Here is a 25,368-nt window from a genome sequence, read left to right as displayed (position 1 = left end):
TAGACAAGACTCTTGTATGGAGCTGCAAAAATCTTTCCTGTACGTTTGCAGCCTACCCTGAGATTAGCTCAGTTGGTTAGAGCATGGTGCTAATAATGCCAAGGTTCTATCACAGTATGGGCTATTTGCTTAAGAGCTGGACTTGATGACCCTTGTGGGTCCCTTCCAGCTCAGGTTATTCTGTGATTCAAAACTGAAGCAGTCTGAGAAACCTAAGATGAGCAACTTGAAATTCTGGCCAATTGAACATGTAGAATTGGGTTCCTTTTTATGGGTTTGACTGTCAGACATTAGTTTCAAGGCAGGCTTTTTTGGCAGAGAAATTCTGGACTGCAGCTGTGGGCAAGTTGGCCCATTCTGTGGCTCTCTTCCTGCTGTTTTTCAAGAGTCTTACCTTTAGAAAATGTTATTGGCCTAGTTGTGCAGCCAATAGACTGAGCAGTCTGAATCAGTAATGAGCCATTAGTCTGAGTCAATAATTAGGCTGAGCAGTAAAGGGTGAACATTTTCCTCAGGCAAACTGAAGTGAAGGATGGCTTGAGCTAGCGTAAACAAATGGAACTGCTTGTACCTGGGCACCTGGAGGCTTTATCTGCTGGTGTTAAGAAGTCAAGTGCAGCTGGCACTAATTCACCTGCCATCAACTCGCAGGGAGGGGAGCACACTGCCTCCACAGTGGTTAGCATGTCTCACACAAGACAGATAATATCTTGACAAAAATATCATATTGAAATGTGACTAAACCCTGAGACTGGGACTTTGGTCGTTACCTTCTCCAGATCTTTCTGGATTCAACTAGGTACCTGAAATGCAACTGTGCTATCACACAAACCAAGTTTCAAATCCTCCTACCTCTCTGACCTCATATATTCTTAGAAAATGCTCTGATGTCTTTAGCAGTTTGTGGAGAATACAGAAAAGACAGAGAAATATAGTGTGGCCTTCATCAGTAAGATGAAAGAAATACAAGTTTACTGGGGCAGTATGAAGTGAAGTGATGGTTCTGGCAGGTGAACACCATCTTATGATTAATTTTTTTCAGAACATAAGCAGGTAACAAGTTTGCAGTGCAACTCAAACAATTCTTCTGGATCCCTTATGTTACATATTTGTTTTCAAATAAACTATATATTATCTTAATGAATGGAGGAGAAGGAGAATTTTCATGCGAATATTGTTTTCTGAACTGTTTAACTTTGTCATGTAATATTCCTAGACTAAGGCTGATGTGTTTGTCAGGTCTTGTATGGGTAAAATATACATGTGTACTCAAAATGTGCATAAACAGTTTGCTTTTGGACAGAGTTGTGTGTATTGTGTAGCTGTGTGGAAAGTCACTATGCTATGCGTATATAATAAGTTCGCTTCCTGAAAGCAGCAGATTTGCTCTGTGTGTGCTACGTGAGTGCCCCAAGTCCTTCAGATGTGCAAAAGCTTGCTTTGTCCTGCCACACACTGATGGTGACAGTTTCTCAGCGTACACTGTTAAAATTTAAGGGGGTTAGGAAATAATCTATGGGAGAAATCGAATGTGTACTATGAAACTGGGATAAAAACTCAGGTGACTAGAGAAGTTACAGGGAGAGATTAGTGTAACAAAACCTGTCCTGTAGCAGCCCAAGTGGGCTGTGAGTAAAAATTTCTGTGGATAGAATTTGTAGCACATAAGATTTTGGTTAGCTCTTATTTGTGTTTCCAAGCAAACTTAGCAGTGGATTTGAAGTTTGATTCTCTATTATAAAAACAGTTCTGTAAAACTTTCTGTTAACTTAATCAGTAGATTTGCCAGCTTGTAGATACTCAGAATTCTCTCTGGTTCCCATTGCTATCTCTATATGGTATATAATCTACAAAATTGTTTATTAAATTCCAGTTAAATGTAACTGTAGAAAGCAAGTCAATTTCACATGTGTGGCAGATCGTGGTCTGCCAATATTACAGATTTTATAAGGTAGAGAGAATCCAGCTTTTAACTGGGAATTGTGATCAATTTCTGTGAGAACAGAGGAATGTAATTTTGTAATGCTGTGTATACTGGATCACTTTTCCAGAGTAGAACAGTGTTCTAAGCAAACAGATTTTTGAAATATTAAAGTCCAGAAGAAAAATTCAACCTCAAATTTGCTGCATAAACAGTAAAACTAAACACAATCCTTTTGTGTCCCCACATCACTGACTTGTCTGAAATTGTTTAGTTTTCATCAAGACTTCTTTGTGGGCCTCAGAACACATGTATCAAATTTGAGGCTGAAGAAAGTTTCATTGGCAAGCGTGAACAGAAGGCAAACTGTTTTAAACTACATTTTGTTTGATACAATGCAAAAATTCTGCTTTCATCTATAAAGCAACAGTTCCAATCGGTAGCTTAGTCTATATAATATGACTTAATAAAATTGTAGTTTACAAGTGTTATTATAGCAATCTACAGACGACTCATGTCTGTAATGTCTTAAGGACAGCTGTAAAGGTTTTTAAATGATTAAGTCATAGTATTGGGCAGCCTGGTGAGTAGATCTAATAAGTAGACTAACAATTGATTAAGCAACATCTGTTAAGGTATTATTAACTGTTTATGTGCTATACATGGATTTCTGGTGTCTGATCAATTACAGCTTGCAGAGAAATGGAATAGATTTGGGATCTGTGAGCTGTTTTTATTGTTTGAATACTTTATATCTATGTGGCCTTAACACCTTTTTTTTTTTTAACAGTTGTTGAAATTATTTTTCCCATGCTGTATAGAACCTAGACATCTGAATGTTAGTGTTTTCTTTCAAATCAATGTAATGCACCAGGAAATGTTTTGTCATGGTGCAGGTGTTTAGTTGAGGGGCTGGAAGTACTTTCCTTTCAACTCCTTTGCCCTGTGAGCCTCAAAGTTTCTCTGTAAGAGAGATAAACTATGAAACTGTAATGGGAAAGCTTGAATACATGCAGGCCATGTGTGCTTGTAAATAAGGTAGGAGGAAGCTGGAGAGGCAACCCTAATGTTTGTTCAAGTTCCTGAGACAGCACCTAGGGGAATTAAAGCTTCTCAGAACAGATCTAGCTGGAATAATAGCTTCCCTCTGTGTGGGTTTTTGTTCTATGTTGACAGCAAGGGATGTGTACTGCAAAATGCTTTGATAAATGCTAAGGATGGGAGAAGTCTTCCTCACAGATTGAATTTCTCTGGGCCATGTCTTATTTCATGTCACTATGCTCAGCTTGGTGTTCAGTTTCTGATGAGACCTTTAGGTGCTCTGGCAAAGCAAATTGTGTAAGGACTTGACTGTTCAGCTGCTCACAAATATGCCTTTAAATAATGATGGTTCTTAAATTCAGTTGTGTCTGGTTCATTTTGAACAGTCAATCTGTAGATGTCTGGCAGTCTGTAACTTGGAGTAATGACCTTCATCTTAAAATATTATAATGTTGAGAATGTGTTGTCACTTATACCCTGTGTACATTATTGACATACTTTGTTCTGTATGTACAGACTTCCTTCTGAAGCATATTAGATTCTTTGGAGGTCCTTCCAGCACGATTCAGTTACTCTGTCTGCTTCCTTCTGTTCTCCTTTCCTTCCCTCATATAGGAAAACTATTCCTTTCATAATCAAATACAAACCGTCCTTTAGACAGAATTCAGATCCTGAGGTGAACTGGCTCAGGCAATGCAGTTAGATAGAGAGCAAAGTTGTGCTCGCTCACTAAAGCTCTGAACCTCTTCTCTTTAATGATCAGGGTTGTGGGGGAACCTGTGGAAAAAGCGGGTTTTTTTCCCCCCTATTTTAATTCATTTGCGCACATGCAATACAGATAGACCAGCGAGGTATCCATTCTCTTTGCCTGCAAGGAAATGAAAAGGCGTATTGTAAGCCCAAGGCTAGTCTGGTTGTCAGCCAGGAGTTAGTCCTCTAAGGGAGAGGGGCCGGCAAGAGAAGAGGCTGGGAATGAGGAGCTAGAAGGGGGAAAGTACACTTTGAAATATGTTGAATGCACATGGCTAGAGGTGGAAGGGGTCTTGTGCTTCCTCAGTATGCAGGTGTTGGGAGAAAGGAAGGCAGCTTATGTTCTTACACACAGGCATGTGTCTGGGAGAGCAAGGTCAAAAATTTAGACTATTTACTTAATCCCTCAGAAAGGCTTTTTCCCCCTCTTCTGTTTTCTTTTTGTGTCTAACAGACTGCTTTACAGGGGACACGTGTGGTAATTAACACATGCAGCTGTAGGGCTTCAGCCATATGTCTGAATTTCAAATGGCCATTGATCTAGGAAATTTGCTGCTGTCTCCATCCCCCACTTATAGGCCTTGAAGATGTGGGGGAATTTATAGTCTTTACCTTCAAGAGACCAGAGCTGGAAGGAAAGGAGTGAAAGGGAGTGCGTGATATTGGGGAGAGATGGAAGAGAGACTGATATTCTAATAATATGTTCGTGCCCCTTGCCCCAGGTCACTGTATATTTTCAGGTAACTTCTAAAATGTTCCTACAGCTAGGGATCTGGTTATTACTATATAAAGCTTGAATAACAATAGTTAATATTTTTCCCTTGTTCAGTAAAGCAGTCTAAGATCAGAGTCACAATGTCCTTGTGGGCATTTTAGATGTGCTCCCTTTTCCACAAGTATATGGGCTCTTACACAATCTAGAAGTGACAAGGTGGTAGTTGATTGTGGACTCTGAGCAGCCTTTTAGAAGAGGTAGTTGAGGAGAGGGTGTCTTGGGTGGGAGGCTGTGCAGAAACAGAGAATACTTCACATCAAAGCAGAGGGTCCTGAAAAAAGATGTGATATATTGTAGGTAGAATAAAACCAGAGAAGCTAAACTAAACAATCATGTGGTGGTTGTTGCTTTTGCCAGGGGTGAACAGGCAGCTGTTGACAGTGCTGTAGAGCTTTTTGCAGACTTCTCTCCAAGTTTGGGGCAATGTCAAGTGCTAAAAATCTTGCTATGAGATATGGTGCCTTAAGCAAAATATTTCTTTGTGCGGAAACTTTTTTGCTCCCTGTTTTATGTCAAATATCACTCAAGGCAGTGAGCCAAACAGAAGATGGTTCAAAATTAAGATACTGTAGCTTAAAATCCTGCAGTATCTATAATACTTGTAGTGTTTACAGGGTGAGATAAAAATGTATTCTTCTACCAAGTAGGGAGTCATAAAAAGGTAAGCATCTCTTCCTGTACTTTTCCTCCATCATTCTGTTTTTAAACATTCTCAGTGCTGGGTATTGCTGATTCCTTGATTTCATCACTCACTCTGCAGTGTAAGTAATGCTAACACTTTGGAGGTGTTTCTACTTTGGATTAAAAGAAAAAAAACACAACAAAACACACCAACAAACATTCCTTATAGTGTATGCTCCAACTCTTGCCAAAGGGGGATTGTGATTTACCTTATAATATTGCTACTCTGTTTTCCTGTGTTCTACTTCTTCTCTCCAGTTTCTCTGTGAAGCTTAGTGCCAGGACTGTCTGGAGCAGCCATGTATCACAATGCCTCTTCTAAATCACCTCCCTTTCCTCATTTTTTTTTTTTTTTTTAACTACAGACAGTACTCCCTCTTGGGACAAGATGGCCCAACATCTCTTCTATGGATTGGCATGATCTTTTACAAATAATTTGTTTGTAGCCTATATTGATATGCATTTGGATACAGTTTTTGTTACACAGATACAAGGCCTAATTCTTCTTTATTCACTGTTTATTACAGCTGTTTTATTTCCTTTCGGTTGTTTATCTTCCTGAAAAATAAAGTTATTCCAATTCTTCCTCTCATCTTCATTATCTTGATCCTTCTCTGTAGAGAAAAAAGACAGTACTGGATTTACAACTCTCTGGGTTGTATTTACCACAGCAAAGCTTTTCTATGCTATTTGACCCGTGAAGGTGTCTGCTGGTCCAAATGAGTCTCAGAGACTCAGTTTTGAAACTGAGTGCCATCTCTACAGCCAGCTGCCAATGTCAACTTGTAAATGTCATCATTTTTCAGCAAGCATTAAGTAGTCATGGTTTTTGGTAGCAGGTAGTTTTTGGTGCTATATGTTATGGCCAGTCCAAAAACCCATCTAGTCCCCCTGATTCTTTTAGCTGTGTCTCCATTTCTCCTTGGGTATGTGTATCAGTAGGGGGATGGCATTAGACTTTCAAAGGACAGCTTAAGTACACAGCTGAATGAAAAATATTCTTTACTCCCCTCAGGAGCCTCTTTCTGCAGACTGTATGTGTTCTTTAGTTTGTAGCATTCCAATAGCCTTCCCATGTGTTGTTGTAGCTGATCTTTTTACGCCACTGAAATTGTGGCTGGTACATAAGGAGAAGAACCACACTCCATGGTGGTTACAGATTCATCTCTTTAGCCATGGAGAACATTGCTAGCAGCTGTGAAACATCGGTCTGCTACGACAGGCAAGCTGTGATCCTGTCTGAAAAACTTACCAGATGACCCAAGCAGAATCTGGAGACTTCACCAATGAAATTGCTGCAGGGAGTGCTAGGAGAGGGTGAGAATAACAAGTCTCTGAAAATGGGGGGAGGACATGGGGGGGTCATTGTCTTCACATCTTGATAGTGATTCCACGTTGATCAAAAATATTGTTGTGTGACTCTGGACTGGAAATGGTCTCAAGGTAACCTAACCTTTATTACTGCTTCACTTTTTTAACAGATAAGGTTCAAATCTGGCCTTAGGCATTTATTTTTCTTATTACTTCCAAATCTTCAAAGAGACGTGTTTTGCCCTTTTTGAAGGAGTTTGGCTGTGAAGTCTGCAAACTGTAAAACTCTGCATAAGGTAAACCTATGCACAGTGACAGGTCTTCTCCATTCAGGCTTCCTTGCATTTGACCTCAAAAATGCTGTATTAAACTAAAATCTGATCCTCTGCTTCTCTAACCCATGTCTTTTGTATAAATTGCTTTGATAGAGATCATCTCTGTGTTGGACTTTGGCCCAAAAATGAACTGAGAATTCTAGTTCCAAACAACAGGACTCTGTGCAGGTTCCTTGTTGTGAATTAATCTGTATTCAGTCTAGGTGGAGATACTGCTGCTTCGTGTCCAGAACTCCAAGCCTGCAAAATTGGTTAAGACTGTGGTTTGCTGTTTACGATTTGGAGCGAAACTGGCTGCAAACCAAGAAATCTTATTTCACAGGTTTTGAGGTTTTGAATCTCTCGTATATTACTCACTAGAACAAAAGAGAGATCACACAAACTTGTGGCTCCCTGCTGTCCTCTTAAATTAGTCGATCGTACTATAGTTGGGATCTTTGCTTGAAAAAGGGGAGAACAAAGGGTGAGTCTCAAGTTTGAATTAGGTGAGTGCTCTAAAATAATGGCTTTAATAATTTTAAGGTACTTTGTCTTCCACTTGGAAGCATGCCCATATACCTGCATTTCTGAGTGTGTTAAAACAACAACTTTTCACAAGTAGTGAAGCAAATTTGCATCACCAGAAAGTTCACAAACAACTCAGCTTAATTCTTTGAGCTTTATGGGTGCTGCTTGTTCCTGTAACATATGCATCTCTGCATTGACACCAAAGTCCCTGAGAGTGCTACCATCGAAGTGGTAAACTGTAATGGCTCAGTTTTCAACTGCCTTGTCTTCTATGCAGCAGTACTAGGAAGATCTTTTTCTCCAGAAAGGTTTGCATAACTTATAGAAGTGAGTCAGGTATTTTAAGTGGTAATTACCATGGGGCTTGGTTCAACCTGCAAAGTTCAAATCTGAATCTGGATCTAAACTTTCCCAGAGGCAGGAGGTGTGTTTGGACATTGTGTTGGTTTGACCTATTATGGTGCAAGCTCTGTGGATTGGGATTCTGCATCTTTCCAAATATGAGACATTCAGGACCACGTTTAAATTATGTGTAATTGAAATAATATAAAACTGGATTTTATGTTGAGGAAGGTGTCGACAGCATTATCTCTGAAGGGTAATAACTTACTTTGTCTTTATTTTTCAAAAGAAGCTGTTTAAAAGCTGCAAAGAATTAGAGGTTAGAAGGCAGGTTTGTTTTGGCTAATTACTGAAGTACCTTAAGAACTTCACACAGTAAGTAAGGACTTTAGATTTCAGAGAGATTCTATCTGAATCTTAAGATTCAACACTTTTAAAGCCGCTGAATCGCAGAGACTAGAGCATTATATTAACAGAGTGCTGCTCCAGAGCCCTTTTGACACATTTTCTTTTGAAGGACCAGGCCCAGGAAGAGGGAGCTCTTTGTTTGTGGGCAGAATAAACTCATTGTACACCCAAACAATTAACTCCTCAATCGACTCGCCAGCCTCTATAAAGCACTCCACTCCCCTCTGTCTACCTCCAGTTCTATTCAGGCACTTAAGCACACCAATGTTTTTTGTTTATTATTCTGAAAAAATCCTTCACAAGAATAGTTGGAGCAGATCAACATTGTCCTCCCAGCAGCATTTATCTCCGCCTGGCAGTGAATGTGTCAATCAGGAATCAAAAAGCCAAACAGAGGAGGCTTTGAATTGTGTCACAGGGGTCAGAGTTACTTCCAGCTGTCTGTGCATGGGATAGGCTTTCTTGCAGGGTGAAGAATTGTGCTGCCAAACAAACACACTGACTACATTGGACCACAAAGTCCTTGGGGCTTGAGTGGCTTTTTTCATGTTGATGCACCTGCAAGGGAGATGTGAGAAGGAAGTGGGGGGAACTAATGCCTTCCAGAAGGCACAGGGGAAGGCTACTCATCCTATCTGGAATGCAATGCTGATGTAAAGGCTGCCTGTATCCATATGGCATACAGAATAGTTGATGTAAGAAGAGAAAAATTACTGCAATGACAGTGCAAGTCAACCTTTACAGTTAGGAGATCATTAAGCCATAGAGAGAATGTTTAGCACTTAGGCATATTTTCACCTTTTTAAGCAAAACTTTACTGTATTTTGGTCCATGTCCAAGTGTTTGGGGGTGGTTATATCCAAAGGCAGCACATTATTGCTGTTTCTTAAAATGAAGGCAATAAAGAGTGAGAACTTGCTTTTGCTCATTTGGTTTAAAAAATTGAGGTTTTCTTAACAGCTGTGGGATCTCCATACATAGAAGTGGTTGGACTTGATGATCTTAAAGGTCATTTTTAACCTAAATAATTCTATGGAAAGGAGTGTGAAAACTTGGTGGAGAAGTCTATCTGCACTGGTGTGTTTCCATTTCAGTTGCTTGGCAAGAAATTATCTTGATTGGCTGGACTGTAAGAGTTTCATAATTTTTTTGCATGAATGCTAACTTTCTGCACTTGTATTGGCAGTATAAGTCTCTGCATAAAAGTTGCATAGACTATTAAATTAATTATGAATTTTTTTTCTTTTGATGTAGGGAAGGATTGTGATTAAGGCAACAACTTGCTCCTCCCCTACAATACTGGAAGGAACACGTATTTTTGCATAAGACCCCATGTAGTGCAAACACAAGTTCTGTTGGGTTTTTTTAATCCTTAAAAAAAACACCCCCAGACCCAGGGGTAATACACAGACATGTCAAAGTTGTAAAACCGCATCTTTGAGATTCAGGAACTGCACAGACACAGGGAGCCTAGTTGGCCTATGGAGTCTTTGCTCTTCTGACCACAGTTACTAAAGCTGCAGAAATGAATATGTATTCAGGGGTACTGAGGCCTAGGAAAGCTCTTCTTCCTTTGTGTTGACTTGACAGGTTTGTTGAAGGTGGACTTTGCTGCACTGAACAGGACATCCTAAGAACTTGCTTGCTGTCCTTGCTCTCTGTGCTCTACCTATCTAGCTTCAGCTATGCTCTTTAATAGCTCAGCCAAAACCAGGCGGTAAGTGAAGGAACTACTTGACACTGGAAAAAGGCTGCCTCCTCCCAGCAGAGCCATGCACTTAAAATTTTCATCTGCTTATTCTGTCAGGCTGACTCAAGTCTGGGAGCTATTGATGTGCAAGCTGTAGACTTACAAAAAAGTCCAAATTTTGTATAAGGCCTGGATGGTTGACTCTGTAAGCACCTGTGCTCTTCAAAATGGAAGAAATGTTTACAGACTGTCTTGTGGATTCCACTGAGAACACAAAATTAAATTCCCATATCACATCTCCTAACCAGGACGATACACCCACTGCAAAAGTCATCTGTATACTTGCATCATCACATTAATAGACTAAGACCTATATGCTTCCTAAGCAACCTCAACCTTCCATACATCACTTTTATCTCCTAACTTTTCCCCTTTATCTGGCTTCCATTAGGTGGCTTGAGGTAAGAAAGTTGATTCACAGCAGCTGGCAGTTACTTCACATTTTTTCATAGTAATTACTCCTTTTTTTATGTCAGGGAGTTTAGTTTTCTCCTGACATTAAGAGCTGCTCTTGGCCTCAGAGCTTGTCATTCAGAGCAAAAAGATCACTTTGACAGTTGTCTTTTGCATGAACTGAATCTCCTTGTCCCTCAACCCCAGTGTATGCTGCAGTCATTTCAGATGTGGATCCTTGCTAGTTATTCTGCAAGGATAAGGCTAAGGGAGGGGAATCCTGGTGAGAGTATGAAGTTCTTGCCCAGCACTAGCAGTAGATCAGGACATGCAGGTAATTGTCCCTGTTTTGAGTTATCGTTAGGCCAATGCAATAAAAACTGTTCTTGCTTATGAGCTTCTGACAGCAGTAGTGCAAGTGGGCTTCTGGTTTATAGCCATGCTGTCTTAATATGCAAATGACTTACGGAATCTCATTTTGACCTGCCTATTTTACTCTTATCCTGTGGCAAGATAAAAGTACCATTTTAAAGTTGACAGCAATTGAGCCAGAGAAATTTGTTTAACTGTTACAAGTTTCCTAGGAAAAGGAAACTCACTGGAGAGGAGTTTTGTAGCTTTAAAATGTTGTTCCAAGAAGAGATACTCTGTATAGTGTTTGTTTGTTCAAAATTTTCAGGTATGTAAAATAGAACTTATTCCTTGTTTATGAGGAGCCAACAGGCCAGTGGAACAAATGTTCAGTGTGACAAACAGAGTACTGAATGAGAGGAAAAATCAAATAAGAGTAGAAAAGTGTTGGGGTGGTTTTTCTGCCCAATGGGAACAGCAGTGAAATTTTTTGCCATAAGCTGGCTTGAAACACTGAGACCTACTGAGAATTCTCCAGTTTAAGAAAAAGATTTGGTAATTTCAGAGTAAGAAGCTGGCACCTGGGAAGTGAGCATGGTGTTTTTAATGAAGTGCAATTTTTGTCTTTTATGTGACTATTTCATGACCTTTAAAAAATAATCAGAAATATCCTTGGCTTTTGATTTTTGAAAAATGGTGAATGTAATTACAGGGCTCTTGTCTATTGCATTTTTTTCTTGTATATGTGATGAAAGAACTGTACTTGCTTAAACAACAGGGGAGTAATTATACTTCCCTATATTTGCAAAACCCTTAATACTGTACTGGGTGCTGCTACACTGTGGACTTAGTGACAATTTGGTCTTAGTAGCCCAGTAAGGAAATGATTGTGTAATTCACTGAGCCATTTTACCGAGATTATCTTAAACAGTAGCTTTTAACTGAGGGGTTTATTTAATACACTTCAGTAGCTTAATGCCTAGCTTCGTACCTAAGCTGCTGCAAAATTCTCTTTCTTTAAGAAGAATGTATGTCACAAATTGTAATTGCTGCTGTGTTCTTCTCACATACACAAATCTAAAAGAACCCCCCTGAACCCGAAGTGTCCTTAGTTCTGCTGAAGTTCACATAATGGTTTGGATAAAATGCTGTGGCTCAAATCCACTTCTAATTTTTTCCCACTGTTGGCTTCTGGGTTGCTGCTTTAAATCTGAAAAGCAATTCTGTAATTACTTGGTGCAGAAGCATTCATGAGAACAATAAGAAGAAACTTATTATCATACTGGTCTTTTTTATGTCAGGTCTCTTCCTTTTTTGTATAACTTAAGAATTATTTACTTTACAGTTGTTCTATGAGTGTCTTCAGCAGTTTTGGGTTGGTTTCTCAATCTGTAAAACCAATCATGCTAATTACATACTTTTCACTGCTTTTTTACAGTGTAAAGTGTCATCCTAAATAAATAACAAGCCATAGTTGTGGCTTCTGGAATCTTGCAGAAGCAGAGCAGCCTACTCTAACAAAAAAGTCAAGATCAGCTATTTACTTTTATCCAAAGATTTTTTAAAGGGCAGAATCTTTCTCCTTGTAATTTAAACAATATTCAGGTTTTTTTTCCAAAACAATTGCTCAAACTTAAAAAAAAAAAAAAGTACTGCCTATCCATGTAACTGGCAACGCCCAATAACAGGAAAGCTCAGAATAAGAGTTGACTGAGGAATGGTAAGAATTTTTCCTCCAAGTATTTTTTGTTATGTTTGCAGTTAAGCATAAAACCAAATACAATGATGAAGAGGGAAAATGACAACAGGGTGTCTCTTGCTCATTTCTGTCAACCTCCTTTACTTCAGTGTATCTCTGAGGTTGAAATGGAATCATCAGCATGTTTTTGCTTTCTGTGAATCAGATTACTTTATGTGGAAATGCATAAAATTAAGGAAAAGTGGAAGAGGTGTTCAGACTTTTGCTCACTTTATAAAACTGCAAATACAGATATGGGTAAAAAAATCTACAAGCTTCTGTTTTCCACCTCTGCCCTTTCTTTCCTGTTCCAATGGTCTCTTACTTTTGTGAATGGAACTGATACAAGGGAAGGCTAAGGGCAGTTACTGCTACCTCTGTCCCATGTACCTTTCCTCCAAATATTGTTTGCCCTGTGCATCTGTTGGCCCTGGAGATGGAGGCAAGCCTAATTTTTCTGCCATGGACTCCTCCTTCCAACAGATTTTCACTGTGTAAGTTTACATTTTGGATTACTGCCCACTTTGTTGCCTAGTGTCATTTTTGCCCATAACACGTGCAAAAAATAGTTACAAGAAATTGCAAGTTTTAAGTCCCTGTATTTCAAAAGGAAAAAAAACCTCAACAATTCCAGGTGAAGTAGGTTGACCCTGGCTAGGTACCAGGCACCCACTAAAACTGCTCTCTCCCCTCTACAACTGGACAGGGGAGAAAATATAACGAAGGGTTCATGAGTTGAGATAAGGTCTGGAAGAGATCACTCACTGATCACCATCACGGGCAAAACAGACTCAGCTTGGGGATATTAACTGAATTTTTTACTAACAAAATCAGAGCAGGATAATGAGAAATAAAATAAATCTTAAAAACACCTTCCCCCATCCCTCCTTCCTTTTGAGCTCTACCTCCTGCCTCCAAGCAGCACAGGTAGACCAGGAATGGGGGTTATGGTCAGTTCATCACAAGTTCCTGCTGCTGCTCAGGGAGAAGAGTCCTTCCCCTGCTCCAGTGTGGGGTCCCTTCTATGGGAGACAGTTCTCCATGAAGTTCTCCAACATGAGTCCCTCCCATGGGCAACAGTTCTTTACAAATGGCTGCAACATGGGTCACTTTTCCATGGGGTGCAGTCCTTTAGGCACAGGCTGCTCCAGTGTGGGTCCCCCACAGGCCCACAATCCTACCAGGAAAGTCTGCTCCAGCATGGGCTCTTCTCTCCATGGGTCAGCAGGTCCTTGCCAGGACCATGCTCCAGCATGGGTTTCCCACAGGTTCATAGCCTCCTTCAGGCATCCACCTACTACAGCACGGGTCTCCTCCAGGGGCTGCAGGTGGATCTCTGCATCCCTGTGATCCCCCATGGGCTGCAGGGGCACAGCTGCTTCATCATGGTCTGTACCACGGGCTGCAGGGGAACCTCAGCTCCGGTACCTGGAGCCTCCTGCCCCTCCTTCTCCACTGACCTTGCTCTCTGCAGAGTTGTTCCTCACATATTCTCACTCTGCTGTTCTCTGGCTGCAATTATATCTGCACAACAACTTAGTCTTCCGTCTTAAATACGTTATCATAGAGGCATTACCACCATTTCTGATTGGCTTGGCTTTGGCCAGTGGCATGTCCATCTTGGAGCCAGCTGGCGTTGGCTCTGCTGGACTTGGAGGAAGCTTCTAGCAGCTTCTCACAGAAGCCACCCTGGTAGCCCCCCCTCACTACCAAAAGCTGGCCACACAAACCTAATACACTAGGCTATTCTCATTTTTAGTTTAACTACCAACAACATTCTATTTTCTAATCTTGCATTGTAATAAGAGACTTTGCTCTGCAGCTTTTTCCAGTTAAACTTGCTCACAGTCAAAAATTTTGCCTCAGTAAAAGCTATGCCAATATTCTAGTGCTGTGTAAAGATGCTCCAAGCTGGGACTTGAAATCTGGGTCCCTCTGTACCCTGAGGAAATTAGACTCAGCCTGAATCCAGGCTGGACCTGTAGATATGATGGATAGGTGTACTAAGCCAAAGAAATTGTAAACTGAACACTTTTCTCTGTCGTCAATCTCTGAATATCAAGATTTATGTTTCCTGTGGAACATTTTTTTGGTTGAAGCTTTTAATTATGAAAGAATTGTGGTCAAAAGACATGGAGCATTCTTGCACATGAGAAACCTAATGTAAGAGAAGTAATTTTCCCACAATTTTGCAATTAGAAGATATTGTCACCACATTACAATGAGAGAACACCTTGATGCAGTCATTTTAAGAAAAAAGATATGCTATTGACCATCCCTTTCTAACAGCTCTGCAGTGAATACTGGTTCCAGGTTCTACACAGGTAAGTTTCAGAAGAGTTTTTCTTTTGAACAAAAGGAATGAGGAGAAAGACACAATGAGACAGCAATCTCCAGACCTCTGCTGTCTCAGGAAATGGCCTGTGTGAAACTAAATTGACTTGAAACTAAAAAGCTGATTGCTTGATCAGTGCAACAAGGGGAAACTACCAGGTGACAAATACCAATGGTTTGTGGAGGGAGGGGGGAGGCTTTTAAAGTCTAAGGATAGTGCTTGATGCATGTTTTATGTAAACTGTTATTGCTGTTAGCATAAAGTGATTTCATTCTGTCTGTCTTCTTTCTCTTCTGGACTTGGCCGGGCCATGTACAAATCCCAATCATTCAACTGTACTGGAGAGTAGATAGTATTTACCTCAATAATGGTAGTTTCTTTTCGGTTCTTTTTAACCCTCAATTCAGATGATGGTTCGAAGCCAACGCCTACCATGGAAACCCAGCCTATTTTCGATGGAGAAGGTAAGAACATCCCTTAAAATAACAAAAAAAAAAAAGCTACTTCCCTCTCCCTTTTCTCTAGGGTTTATGGCTTAAATGCTTTCTTATCCTGCAAAGCAGAAAAGCCAGTGAATCTCATAAGTTATCCAAATTTCACAGTGCCCTTGGGACCTCAGGCATTTTCCCTAATCCTTTTACATCCTCCCTACTCTTCTGGAATCCAACAATAACACCAGTTGACCAGATTCTGGGCATCATCTTCAAGTAAAAAGTGTCAGGGCAAATAAGGAAAGGTGCATCAAGTCAGAAATGGCAACTTCCTTTAGACTGTCCTTACCCCTTTACTGTCTCCCCCTTTACTGTCTCCACCTTCATAATACGAATGCTGGGAGTTTCATAACCTCTGCAGTGTGTTACAGCTTCACAAAAGGAAGGGTAATGCTAAACCACAGCTTGTGAATGTTGACTTGGATGAAAATTGCTGGGAGGTTTCTTTATTTAGCAATTGCTTTCATTGACGCACACACTATTTAAGCAAATGAAGTCATTGTCCTAGGCCCACTTAATTCATGGCCCACCCAGGCAGTTTCCTTCTCAAACGGGCAATCTTGCAATTGTATTATTTTGGATAGGGAATTTCAGACTTCAGTCTACCGGAAGCCTTTATACAAGGATAAAATGGCTGTCATCACAGAGGGTTCAAGCCTTTTACACATACAAACATAAATACCCATGGGGATAGTGGTCCTTTGGTAATGAATGGGCCTAGTAGCAACTGCTTATATCTTGCATATTGCTTAGAAGTAGTGCATGTTTTCTGCAGGTTTAAACCCACAGCCATTATAGTAAAGCTATGGGTCAAAGTATGAACCACTCTGTGACATATCTGAAACTGTGGATCATAAGGCAGTGAGGGAAAGCCTATGCGTTTCATAGTGATCTGCTGTACTTCACTTTTTTTTTTTAAACTGGGTCAAAGTCAGAAATGGAGACTACTGAGCAAAAGTAGGTGGTACTGTACTGTTGATAGTTTATGCCTTCTTGTAAGAATAGGTGATGGGGTGGGGTTTTATTGTTGCTAAAATAAGCTTATTTAATGGCAAGATGCTGTGATCCTATCACTTCCATTTAGTGATCATAGATTTGTAAGAACCTTCTTGTGAGCTTTAAGAAACAGCAAAACCCTCAGAGCAAAAAGCATTCTCAAATAAACAAAGGAGACTGAAGCCATGCTGACTATCTCTTGTTTATCTCAAAAGAAAGTTCCTCCTGGCAGCAAGTTGATACTGTATTAAATTACTGTTTGTAATTACAAACTTCTGACCTTTAAGTCTTCCCCTGAGAGGGTGCTCATAGATATTCAAAGGAAAGAATGTGCTAGTAGAATGCAGGAATGAGATTGTGATTAATACAGCCTATTCAGAAGCTCCTTCTGGTAGAGGCTCAACATTTTGGTCAAATGAACTGGGCAAAGTTCTTGAAGTGGTATGGTGAACAGACCTTTTCTGGTCCTTCTGGGGATAGGCAGAGTCTGAAAAAAAGTGTTATCCTCTCTTCTATGAAAAACATTTTCAATCAAAAACCTTTACATTGATTTGTAGGTGGACTCAAGTCTGATAAATGGGCTTGGACTGTGTGATGAAAGATTGCCTCTCACAAATGTTACAATATATTATGCAAGACCTTATCTACTAGACTTTGAGTGAGAATGACTAATGCAATGGCTTCCTATTGTATTAGTGATGTCCCTTATGACTAGGGAGAAGAGACTGACAGGCAGATTAATCAAGCTATGCATCGATGAATAACCTCTTCTAAGTTTGTCACTCTATATTTTTGTCATCTCTACCAGTAAAATAGGACTAACTAGATTTCACTGGTGATTGTAACAATAAGCACAAGAAAACCCATTCTGTGCCTGACCAAAGGTTTGTGTAATCCACTATGTTTTGAGCATGCTGCCTCCAACAGTTCGCTAAAGTGGGTGGACAAGGAAGAGTAAGAAGCATTTGACTTTAAAGGTGACCTAATAGCAGCCTTCCAGTATCTCCAGGGAAGTTTTTCAAGAAGATAGAACCAGGCTCTTCATATTAATGCGTGATGAGAGACAACAGTCACAAATTGAAACATAATGGTTGGACGGAATATAAGGAAAAACTTTGTCACCCTGAGGACAATGAGGTAGTGGAACAGATGGCCCAGAGAAGTGATATTCTGTGCTTCCTTTCTGAGCCAGTTGGATAAAGCACAGGGGCAGGTTGGCTCTGGCAACTGAGTCCTGGGGTGCCTCAGTCAAAGCATCACCAGCCAGTCCAGGTGATTGTCCTGCTCTGCTCTGTACTGGTGTGGCCTCACCTTGAATATTGTGGCAGTTTTGGGCACCACATTATAAGAAAGACATTAGGGTCTTAGAGAGCATCCAAAGGAGGGCAACAAAGATGGTGAAGGGCCTTGAGGGGAAGCCGTATGAGGAGTGGCTGCGGTCACTTGGTCTGTTCAGCCTGGAGAAGAGGAGACTGAGGGTAGACCTCATTGCAGTCTACAACTTCTGCAGGAGGGAAAGAGAAGGGGTGGGGTCTGATCTCTTCTCTGTGGTGACAAGTGATGGGACCAGAGGGAACAAGATGAAGCTGTGAGGGCAGGATTAGGTTGGATATTAGAAAAAAGTTCTTCACCCAGAGGGTGGTTGGGCACTGGAACAGGCTCCACAGGCAAGTGGTCACAGCACCAGCCTGCCAGAGTTCAAGAAGCATTTGGACAATGCTCTTAGGAGCATTGGAGCTGTACTGTGTGGGGCCAGGAGTTGGACTTGATTTGTGTGGATCCCATCCGGCTCAGGATATTCTATGATTCTAAAATCCTAAGCAACTTGATCTGTTCTTCTAGCTGACCCTATCTGGATCAGAAAGTTGGACTAGACATCTCAGGATGTCATCCTGAACAATCCCTTGATTCTGTGTGAGCAAACATGTCGCGATACTTCACTAGAATACTCTCCCAATGCCCTGGCTAGGTCTTCCTGAGGAATAGCTTGTACTTCATGTCTGACACAAATGGCAGATGACAGAAAAGGGCAAAAGAGTTATCAGTTCACCTGTTAGGTCTAGAATCTTCACAGATGTTCAAAGGAGTTGAAGTCCAGATCCTGTACCATTTCATTGGGTTTGAGAACTGATGGGTTCCTGTAAGCCTATATATTCAAAGTCAGGCAGTCAGGGTGGAGCTGATAGCAACATGAATGGACAATAAAAATGTGAATTTTTTTTCATGTTTTGCCTTTGGTCACCCACCTTCAATACACAAGGGACTGACTTTTTTCAAAGGGCATTTAATACACTCAGCTTCCCCTGAAATGTGTGATACCTCTTGGACCTCAACATCTCCAAGACGAAGGTTCACCTTTCTCATCTTTTCACCTACATTAGAGGATAATGAAAATTCACATTTCAGGGATAAGTTCTCCTCCCACTCCATATCATCCTTCCTGAGGGCATAAGAGAGCAGTGCCAGAGATAATGTAAATCAGATAAGTTAAATTCTGCCATCCAAGGTTTAAATCATAAATCAGCCATCTCTTTAAAATTATTTCATATCATTACAATGCAGGTCTTAGAGGTGTTTATAGTGAATCTTAGGACAAGATTCTCCTCTGCTGAAGACTGTTTCATTAATATCCCTGCTATAGCTTTAAAAAATTGTATTCCCTCCTGCACTTCTAGGTTCTGTTTATTTTGCATTCACCCTCTATTTAGTTTCAATATGCAAGGTGTAGTAATTTCCTAGAGATATCTTCTTTAAACACCTTTTCTTTCTCTTAATTCAGTGGTAGTCTACTCTGTCCACATATCTGTTGTTCAGACGGGTCTGTGTTGCTTGCCTGTATTCAAAAATAATGTCCAAGTTAACTGGATTAAAAATACATTTTTATGCTAGATTCCAAAGGAATAATTTCTTTTTCTTTTTCTTTCTCCTCTTTTCCCAGAATTCCTTTTTATGCACCTTTCAACCTCACTGAAAGATGTGCACCATTGTGTTTCTAAAGGCCTTTATTCATTCTTCAGCATCTATTGACTTTGGTTGTCCCTCCTTTTTCAGCTACAGACATATCCAGTCCATATGGTGCAGAGTCAGTGCTAAATTTCATCCCAGATTTTGGCCCTTTATTGGGAGAACTACTTCAAATTAAACACTGGGTAAGAGCTAGGAAGGGGAGAAGCATAAAAATAGAAATAATCCATAAATCCATTCATTAAAATAGTGTAGTGAAACCTGCAGATAGGACAATTTTTGATATTCCAGCAGTAACAAAAGTTTGCTTAACAGTATTCAACTAATATTTCCTTGTGGAAAAAAATGCCCTGAACACAATTACCATAATGCCTGCAATAAACATAGCTGAAAATATTTAGGAAGGAGAAATTTCTTTTTTTTTCCCTTCATGCTCTTGTAATGTATAATCAGTTTCTCTTGTAGTCAGCTAGCTTCTCCCTTTGCTGAGCAGATCCATGTAAGTGTCAACAAGGGAGTAGGAAAAACTTTTGCAAACACTTCTTAGAGGAACTATTTAAGGTGTGTTCTTGTGGGAACTAAAATTTTTTTCAAAAAGTATCAGTTTTGAAAATGCCACTTGAGGTGCTCTAGCCAATGGTATCAAGTATTGCTTTGTTCAATTCTAGTCAAATGCTGAGGTTGTATCATTTCTGTGGATTAGGGCAGGTTCCGATGTGTTTTAAAGTTGATTATAACACACCTCAGAGGAGGTGCTCTAAGCACTTTTTCCCCACAAATTTATGTTTAGATGTCTCGGTTAGTGCATCAGACATGCTTTTCTAACCAGGACTTGTTTCTTTAATAGATTGACTTTCAAGTCTTTCCAGAAATATCTTCATGTCTCTGCCTATTTATTTCGGATTTTGTTGTTGCTTGTTTCAGGGAACTGACTGTGGCCAGCTTTTCTTGGGCTGTTAGAGCAATATTTAAGGTCTGGATTGACTTATTTTAAAATATGGGTTTCATATGTACTTTCAGGAGAAACAAAATATACTATAGCACACAATATAATCTTTGAGATCTCTAAGTCCTGAAGAGAAAGGCTTTAGACTTGAGAAATTAGGAAGTGGGGGATAGAGGGATTTAATAAAAATGTTTTGCCAGCAGAGAGGTACTCCCTGGAATGGGAAGATAATGAGATAGCCTTGTGGAAGATTTACGAATGGTGGTTCATAAAAGGTGGAAGATCTCACCAGGAAGATGAGCCTGTCTCTACAAAGATGATGGATCAGTTAAGGCATGATTGTAGCAAATGTTTTATCTTCTGTGAAGACAGATTGAAAGAGCAGAGATTGTCAAGCTTGGAGAAGAGAAGGCTCTGAGAAAACCTTGATAGCACCTTCTAGTCCCTGAAGTAAACCTACAGGAAAGCTGGAGAGAGATTTTTAACAAGGGCATGTAGTGACAGGACGAGAGCTAATGGCTTCAAACTAACAGGGTAGGTTTGGATTAGATATAAGGAAAAAATTCTTTACTGTGAATGTGGTGAGGCACTGAAACAGGTTGCCCAGAGAAGTTGTGGATACCCCATCCCTGTAATTGTTCAAGACTGGGTTGGATGAGGCTTGGAGCAGCCTAGTCTAGTGGAAGGTGTTCTTGCATATGGCAGGGGGGTAGAAACGAAATGATCTTTAAGGTCCCTTCCAACCCAAACCATTATATGAGTCGGATTAACAACTATGTGTATTTACTAGTTGCTGTAGTTTCTCTAAGGATGTTATTTTTTCTCTTTCAGAAATCACAGCACCAACCCTTTGGATTAAGCACTTGGTCATCAAAGATTCCAAATTGAACAGCTCCAGTATAAGAAATTCAGGTAACGTTCCATCTAAAAAAAATTTATTTTAACTAGTCTGCAGTTTCTTACCATCTGTTCTTGTTTCGTTCTTTCTTCATGGTAGCTATCATGGTGCTTGTGGGACTTGAAGTCCGATTATAAAATAATTTCAGATAACATCCTTATTTGTGTCCAGATGACCATAGTCAATATGTGATGAAGGGTGTTTGTTTCCACAGACCATAACTGGGGAATCTCTACTTTCTTGATCTGTTAGTTCACCCCAGCCATCTGTCATCTTTATTCTGTTTGCTGTTCAGCATGGATATACAAACTGATGCATTTGGCTCAAAGATCTGGGCTGTGGCTTTAGTCTAAGCAGTTGCAAAAATATAGAAAGGGGCTTCTTTTCTAGAAAATTCAAGATTCTTCTCTGCGGGGGATATTTTTTGATAGAGAAATAACTGGATAATTTCACAACTGAAAGTAGGTTACTTATGTCTGGGCCTAAGAAAATGTTGAGATTATTTTGTGGGTAATGGAGTGGATGAGGGAAAACCATAGCATAAAAAACAGCAAAGAAGAGATCCTGAACATAAGTGGGAAAATGGGAAGCAGGAAGATATGAAGTTAGGGTGTAAAACTTGAGACTGGAGAGCAGGGTGAAATGGTGGTATAGAGTCATTGAAATCACAAGAAACTGGAGACTCTGATGAGGAAAGTTATGGATTCTTAGTAAGAATGGTTTCTGTCTGATATATATTAACTGTAGTGGGAGAAATTAAGAAATTAAAGGGAATAAGAGAACAAAATTGCCATAAGAAGCCATGGGTTTACTTTAACGTTTGAATAGGAGATGCTACTATTTTGCATATCTTATGAAACAAATATGCCTAGAACTGGCTGCTGGGAATAATTCCAGTTGCCTGAACAGGTAGATTGTGATATCTTGAAGTGTCTCATCACCTGGTATTTCTGGACTAGCTAGAGAGCATTCACGACAGTTCCTTTAGCCTTCCTATGCCACTTCCCAGCTGCAGGGTGAACTTGGTCCTAGGTTGGGTGAAATTCTCTTGCTGCAGAGTGGAGAAGATCTCTTAACAGGCAGATGTCCATCATTGTCCAGACCACAGTTTTAACAAGTGTCTTGTGCCTCACCTCCAAACTGGTTTTGTAGCAGGGTGGTCTGTGTAAGATCTGCCAGTGGGAATCATCCAGAAGCTTCAGATGATGTATGAGTATCAGCATCCTTCTTTAAGGATGTCTTTCAGGGGAAAGCAAATGCAGCTTCTGTTCTGTGAGCTTCTGGCACAACCAGCAGCTCACAGGGCAATTGAAAGTGACAGTTTAGTATTAAAATCCTGTGTAATGGGTCCTACCTATTTTGGTGACCAACTTTTCTAGTAATGCAGCAATCCTGGTAGCTGCAATGGAAAGAAGAGTCGGTGCTAAGAGATTACAAAAAGACTTGGAAACAGGAGGGTTTTTTATTGGAGACTCTTTCTTGGCCTGACAGAGCCAAAGTAGGCTGCCTTTGATGTTGTAAAGGCAATCATTGAGTGTTTAGTCAGGGAGCTGCCTGATATGAACTGGAATTTTGTCCACGGGAGAGTTCCTTTTGTGAGTTTGCTTTTGTCTACTTTTTTCAATTGTTTCTGATATCAATTCTGTTATTCAAACAAAATTATTGTGGATGCATGTTACAAATGAAAAACAAATGATCTTCTGGAAAATTCAAGAGTTCTGTGAGAGGCGGTTTATATAGCAAGCTAAAAGGAGATGTGTGGTTCACCTGACCCAGACTTACTGATTGCTCTGACACTCATTTACTGTAGGTTCTCATTAGAGACTAGATTGTCAGTTTTTATGCCCAAATTTCCATGTTAGGCCATACAAATACCCAAACATCTCAGTTTCTTGCAAATTACTGATATTAAGAAATGCTGCCTAGAGCTGTTGTTTAACTGACGTTAAGTGTGGGCTACTTCGAACTGTTTCTTTCAACTAGTGAAGCCTAGTCCCCTTGTTTGATATCTCATTCTTTTCATCCCTTGTCATATATATTAAAAGGCAATATAAGGTAGGTGGGATCAAACAGTAGAGACCTGGGGTGGTGATTATAATTTAGAATCACATTTCTTCAAATGTCTTCAAGTCTGTCTTGACTGTAGATGATGAAACAGCTGTCATGAGATGGGCATGCAAAGTTGGGGGATGTTTTTAATTGCTTTTGGCCCTTATCATCTTGGAATATTAATACTTGGCACATTTCTGATTTTTCATTTATTTTAAAGGGCTAAGGTAAGTTTTACTGGCATAAGATTTGGATTTTTGGGTTTGGTGTTGCCTCAGCTATATTGTCTATCTGGGTTTACACTTACAGTCTTGAAGCAGATATAGCCTGGTATCCTCTTGCAGTAGTTTAAAGTGATCACTGAAACTGGAGGTGAGAAAAGACCTAGTAGGTCATCTAATCTACTGCCTTAGGGCTAATGAATGTTATACTGTACAAAGAGCACCATTTTCTAGTGTAGCATAAATTAAGCGTAGCCTTAGATAATAAAGATTTTACTTCTTCCCACAGGAAGCTGCTCTGTTCTCTGAACTCAATTTCAGGTTTTGTCTTTTTGTAATATTCAACCTAACTTTTGCTTCTATTTCTTGGAGTTTGTATAGTGAAATGCTTAACCCTGATGTAACTCCTCCCTGCCCTAGTTAAATAGCACTGTCCTTTGCAGTGAAGAGAAGTCCAGATACTACTGTCAGAGGACCTGTTCTGCTCTCTAATTAGCACTGATATTGGGCAACTTGGAAAGCAAGCACTGTCACTATATCAACCATGAGGAGAATTTAAGAATTACTGTATGGATTCAAATAGACTCTTTAGTTTGCTCTCATTGTCTCTGGTCAATGTTAGGTGAACCACTCACGAGGCAGCTGAGCATCGCAGAGCTGGTAAATACCCCATGTTGCGTATGCAGCCTGTATCTCAAGAACTGCATTTGAAATCTGAGTGTTCCACCTTCTGTTTAGTGATGACAAACAGAAGAGATTCTCCTGAAACTGATCTCTTTTTTTGGAGCATTTACATTTTGCTTGGCATGTGTAAATCCTAATTAAGCTAGGGATCGGAAAAAGGAGAATGACTCTAGTCCGGTGATTCTTAGAGCACTTGACTGAGAATCTGTATGTGTCCAGTGAGTTTCTCTACTCTCACTAAAACCACATTGCTAGGAGGCATTGCTAGTGCTGTTACCCCAGCCCACTTTAAAGAATTAAATGACAACTAGATGCCTTTCTCAGTAGGGTAAGATGTAGATTCATATCTTCTCAGCCAGAGGCAGGAACCAAAATATGAACATATGAACTATTGAACAGCAGAAAAGTTGGTTTTTTACACTTACAAACTGTGTCATCTATCTGTCAGGGTTTTGGGTTTTTTTGCCCCAAAGTCAGTTTTTTGTCTGGGGGCAAGTGAAAGGTCTAGATCAACACAATATTACGGTGGCAAGATGACAAAAACATTTTTTTGATGTTTGCTTTTAATTCCTTTTCCTGTTCCCCAAACATGCACATCCACATATGCATACACATGGATATCCTGAGCCAACTAAGCCAGTGATTTAGCACTCCCCTCTGTGGTGTGTCATTTTTAACACTGCCAGAGCAGGAGGTGATGGCCATTCTCTAATCAGCATGGCTGGGAACTGTCTTTTCATTCTTTTCATTCTGCTTTTACTGTTTCAACCCCTCCCCTCCCCCCCATTCCAGACTGCAATAGTCCAAATTATTTTTTTTACGGTTCTTAATCTAGGAAAACACTTGATAATGTTTCCTACTTTCAAGAAATGTAATGGCTGCTTGTTTAGGAGCACCCCATATCCACTGAGGAATCCAGGGGTTTTCCTCACTTCTGGAGTTGGGTTATCTCCAAATCATTTGTGCTATTTAGTGATTTGGTTTTAGTTAGCAAGAATTTCCAGCCTTTATCCAGCTTACCGTGACAACCTTTAAGAAAACCACAGGGTGATGTAATGAGTGCATGCATGGAAAAATAAACAGCTCTGGAGAAACCAGCAGTAGCAGCCTCAAGTAAATATTCTGCAGTCACTGGGGTTTTGATAATGACGTTATTTGAAAGGAAGAATGAGTAATATATTAAGGTTAGCAGCTGAAGACAGGTTTGTGTGTGTGCCTAGTTTTTTTTTAAAAAAAAAAAAAAAGAAAAAACCCACAGCTGTTTATTTCAAAATCTTGCTTGGTGAATGGGGACCAATTCCATGTGGCCTATTTTGTTCAGCTCTGGCACCCAAGCATTGTACAGGCATCTCATGATGGCATTCCAGTGATAGCACTTTCTCCTCTCAGGAGCTCTTAGTGGACAGAGTATAATTGTGAATGAGCTTTGAAAACAAGAATCGTGGTATTCACATTTCTTTTTCTTGAGTCCACTTGGAGTC

General features: G+C 40.1%; 1 protein-coding gene across 10 annotated transcripts in view; it reads left to right on the top strand.

Moving 5' to 3' along the window:
- Positions 1-25,368, top strand: part of SMOC1 (SPARC related modular calcium binding 1) — a 135,451-nt gene that overhangs the window by 69,826 nt on the left and 40,257 nt on the right. For 7 of the 10 annotated variants that reach the window (XM_017830654.1, XM_017830661.1, XM_017830657.1 and 4 more), the window contains exons 6-7: positions 15,013-15,102; positions 20,867-20,947. In XM_017830654.1, coding sequence (XP_017686143.1) covers positions 15,013-15,102; positions 20,867-20,947 — 171 coding nt within the window. The remainder of the gene's footprint in view (positions 1-15,012; positions 15,103-20,866; positions 20,948-25,368) is intronic. The other 3 variants (XM_017830658.1, XM_017830659.1, XM_017830662.1) reach the window with 2 other exon arrangements.

Source organism: Lepidothrix coronata, unplaced genomic scaffold, assembly GCF_001604755.1.
Source record: "Lepidothrix coronata isolate B3197 unplaced genomic scaffold, Lepidothrix_coronata-1.0 Scaffold182, whole genome shotgun sequence".
NCBI lineage: Eukaryota > Metazoa > Chordata > Aves > Passeriformes > Pipridae > Lepidothrix > Lepidothrix coronata.
This window is presented reverse-complemented; position numbering and strand designations above follow the sequence as displayed.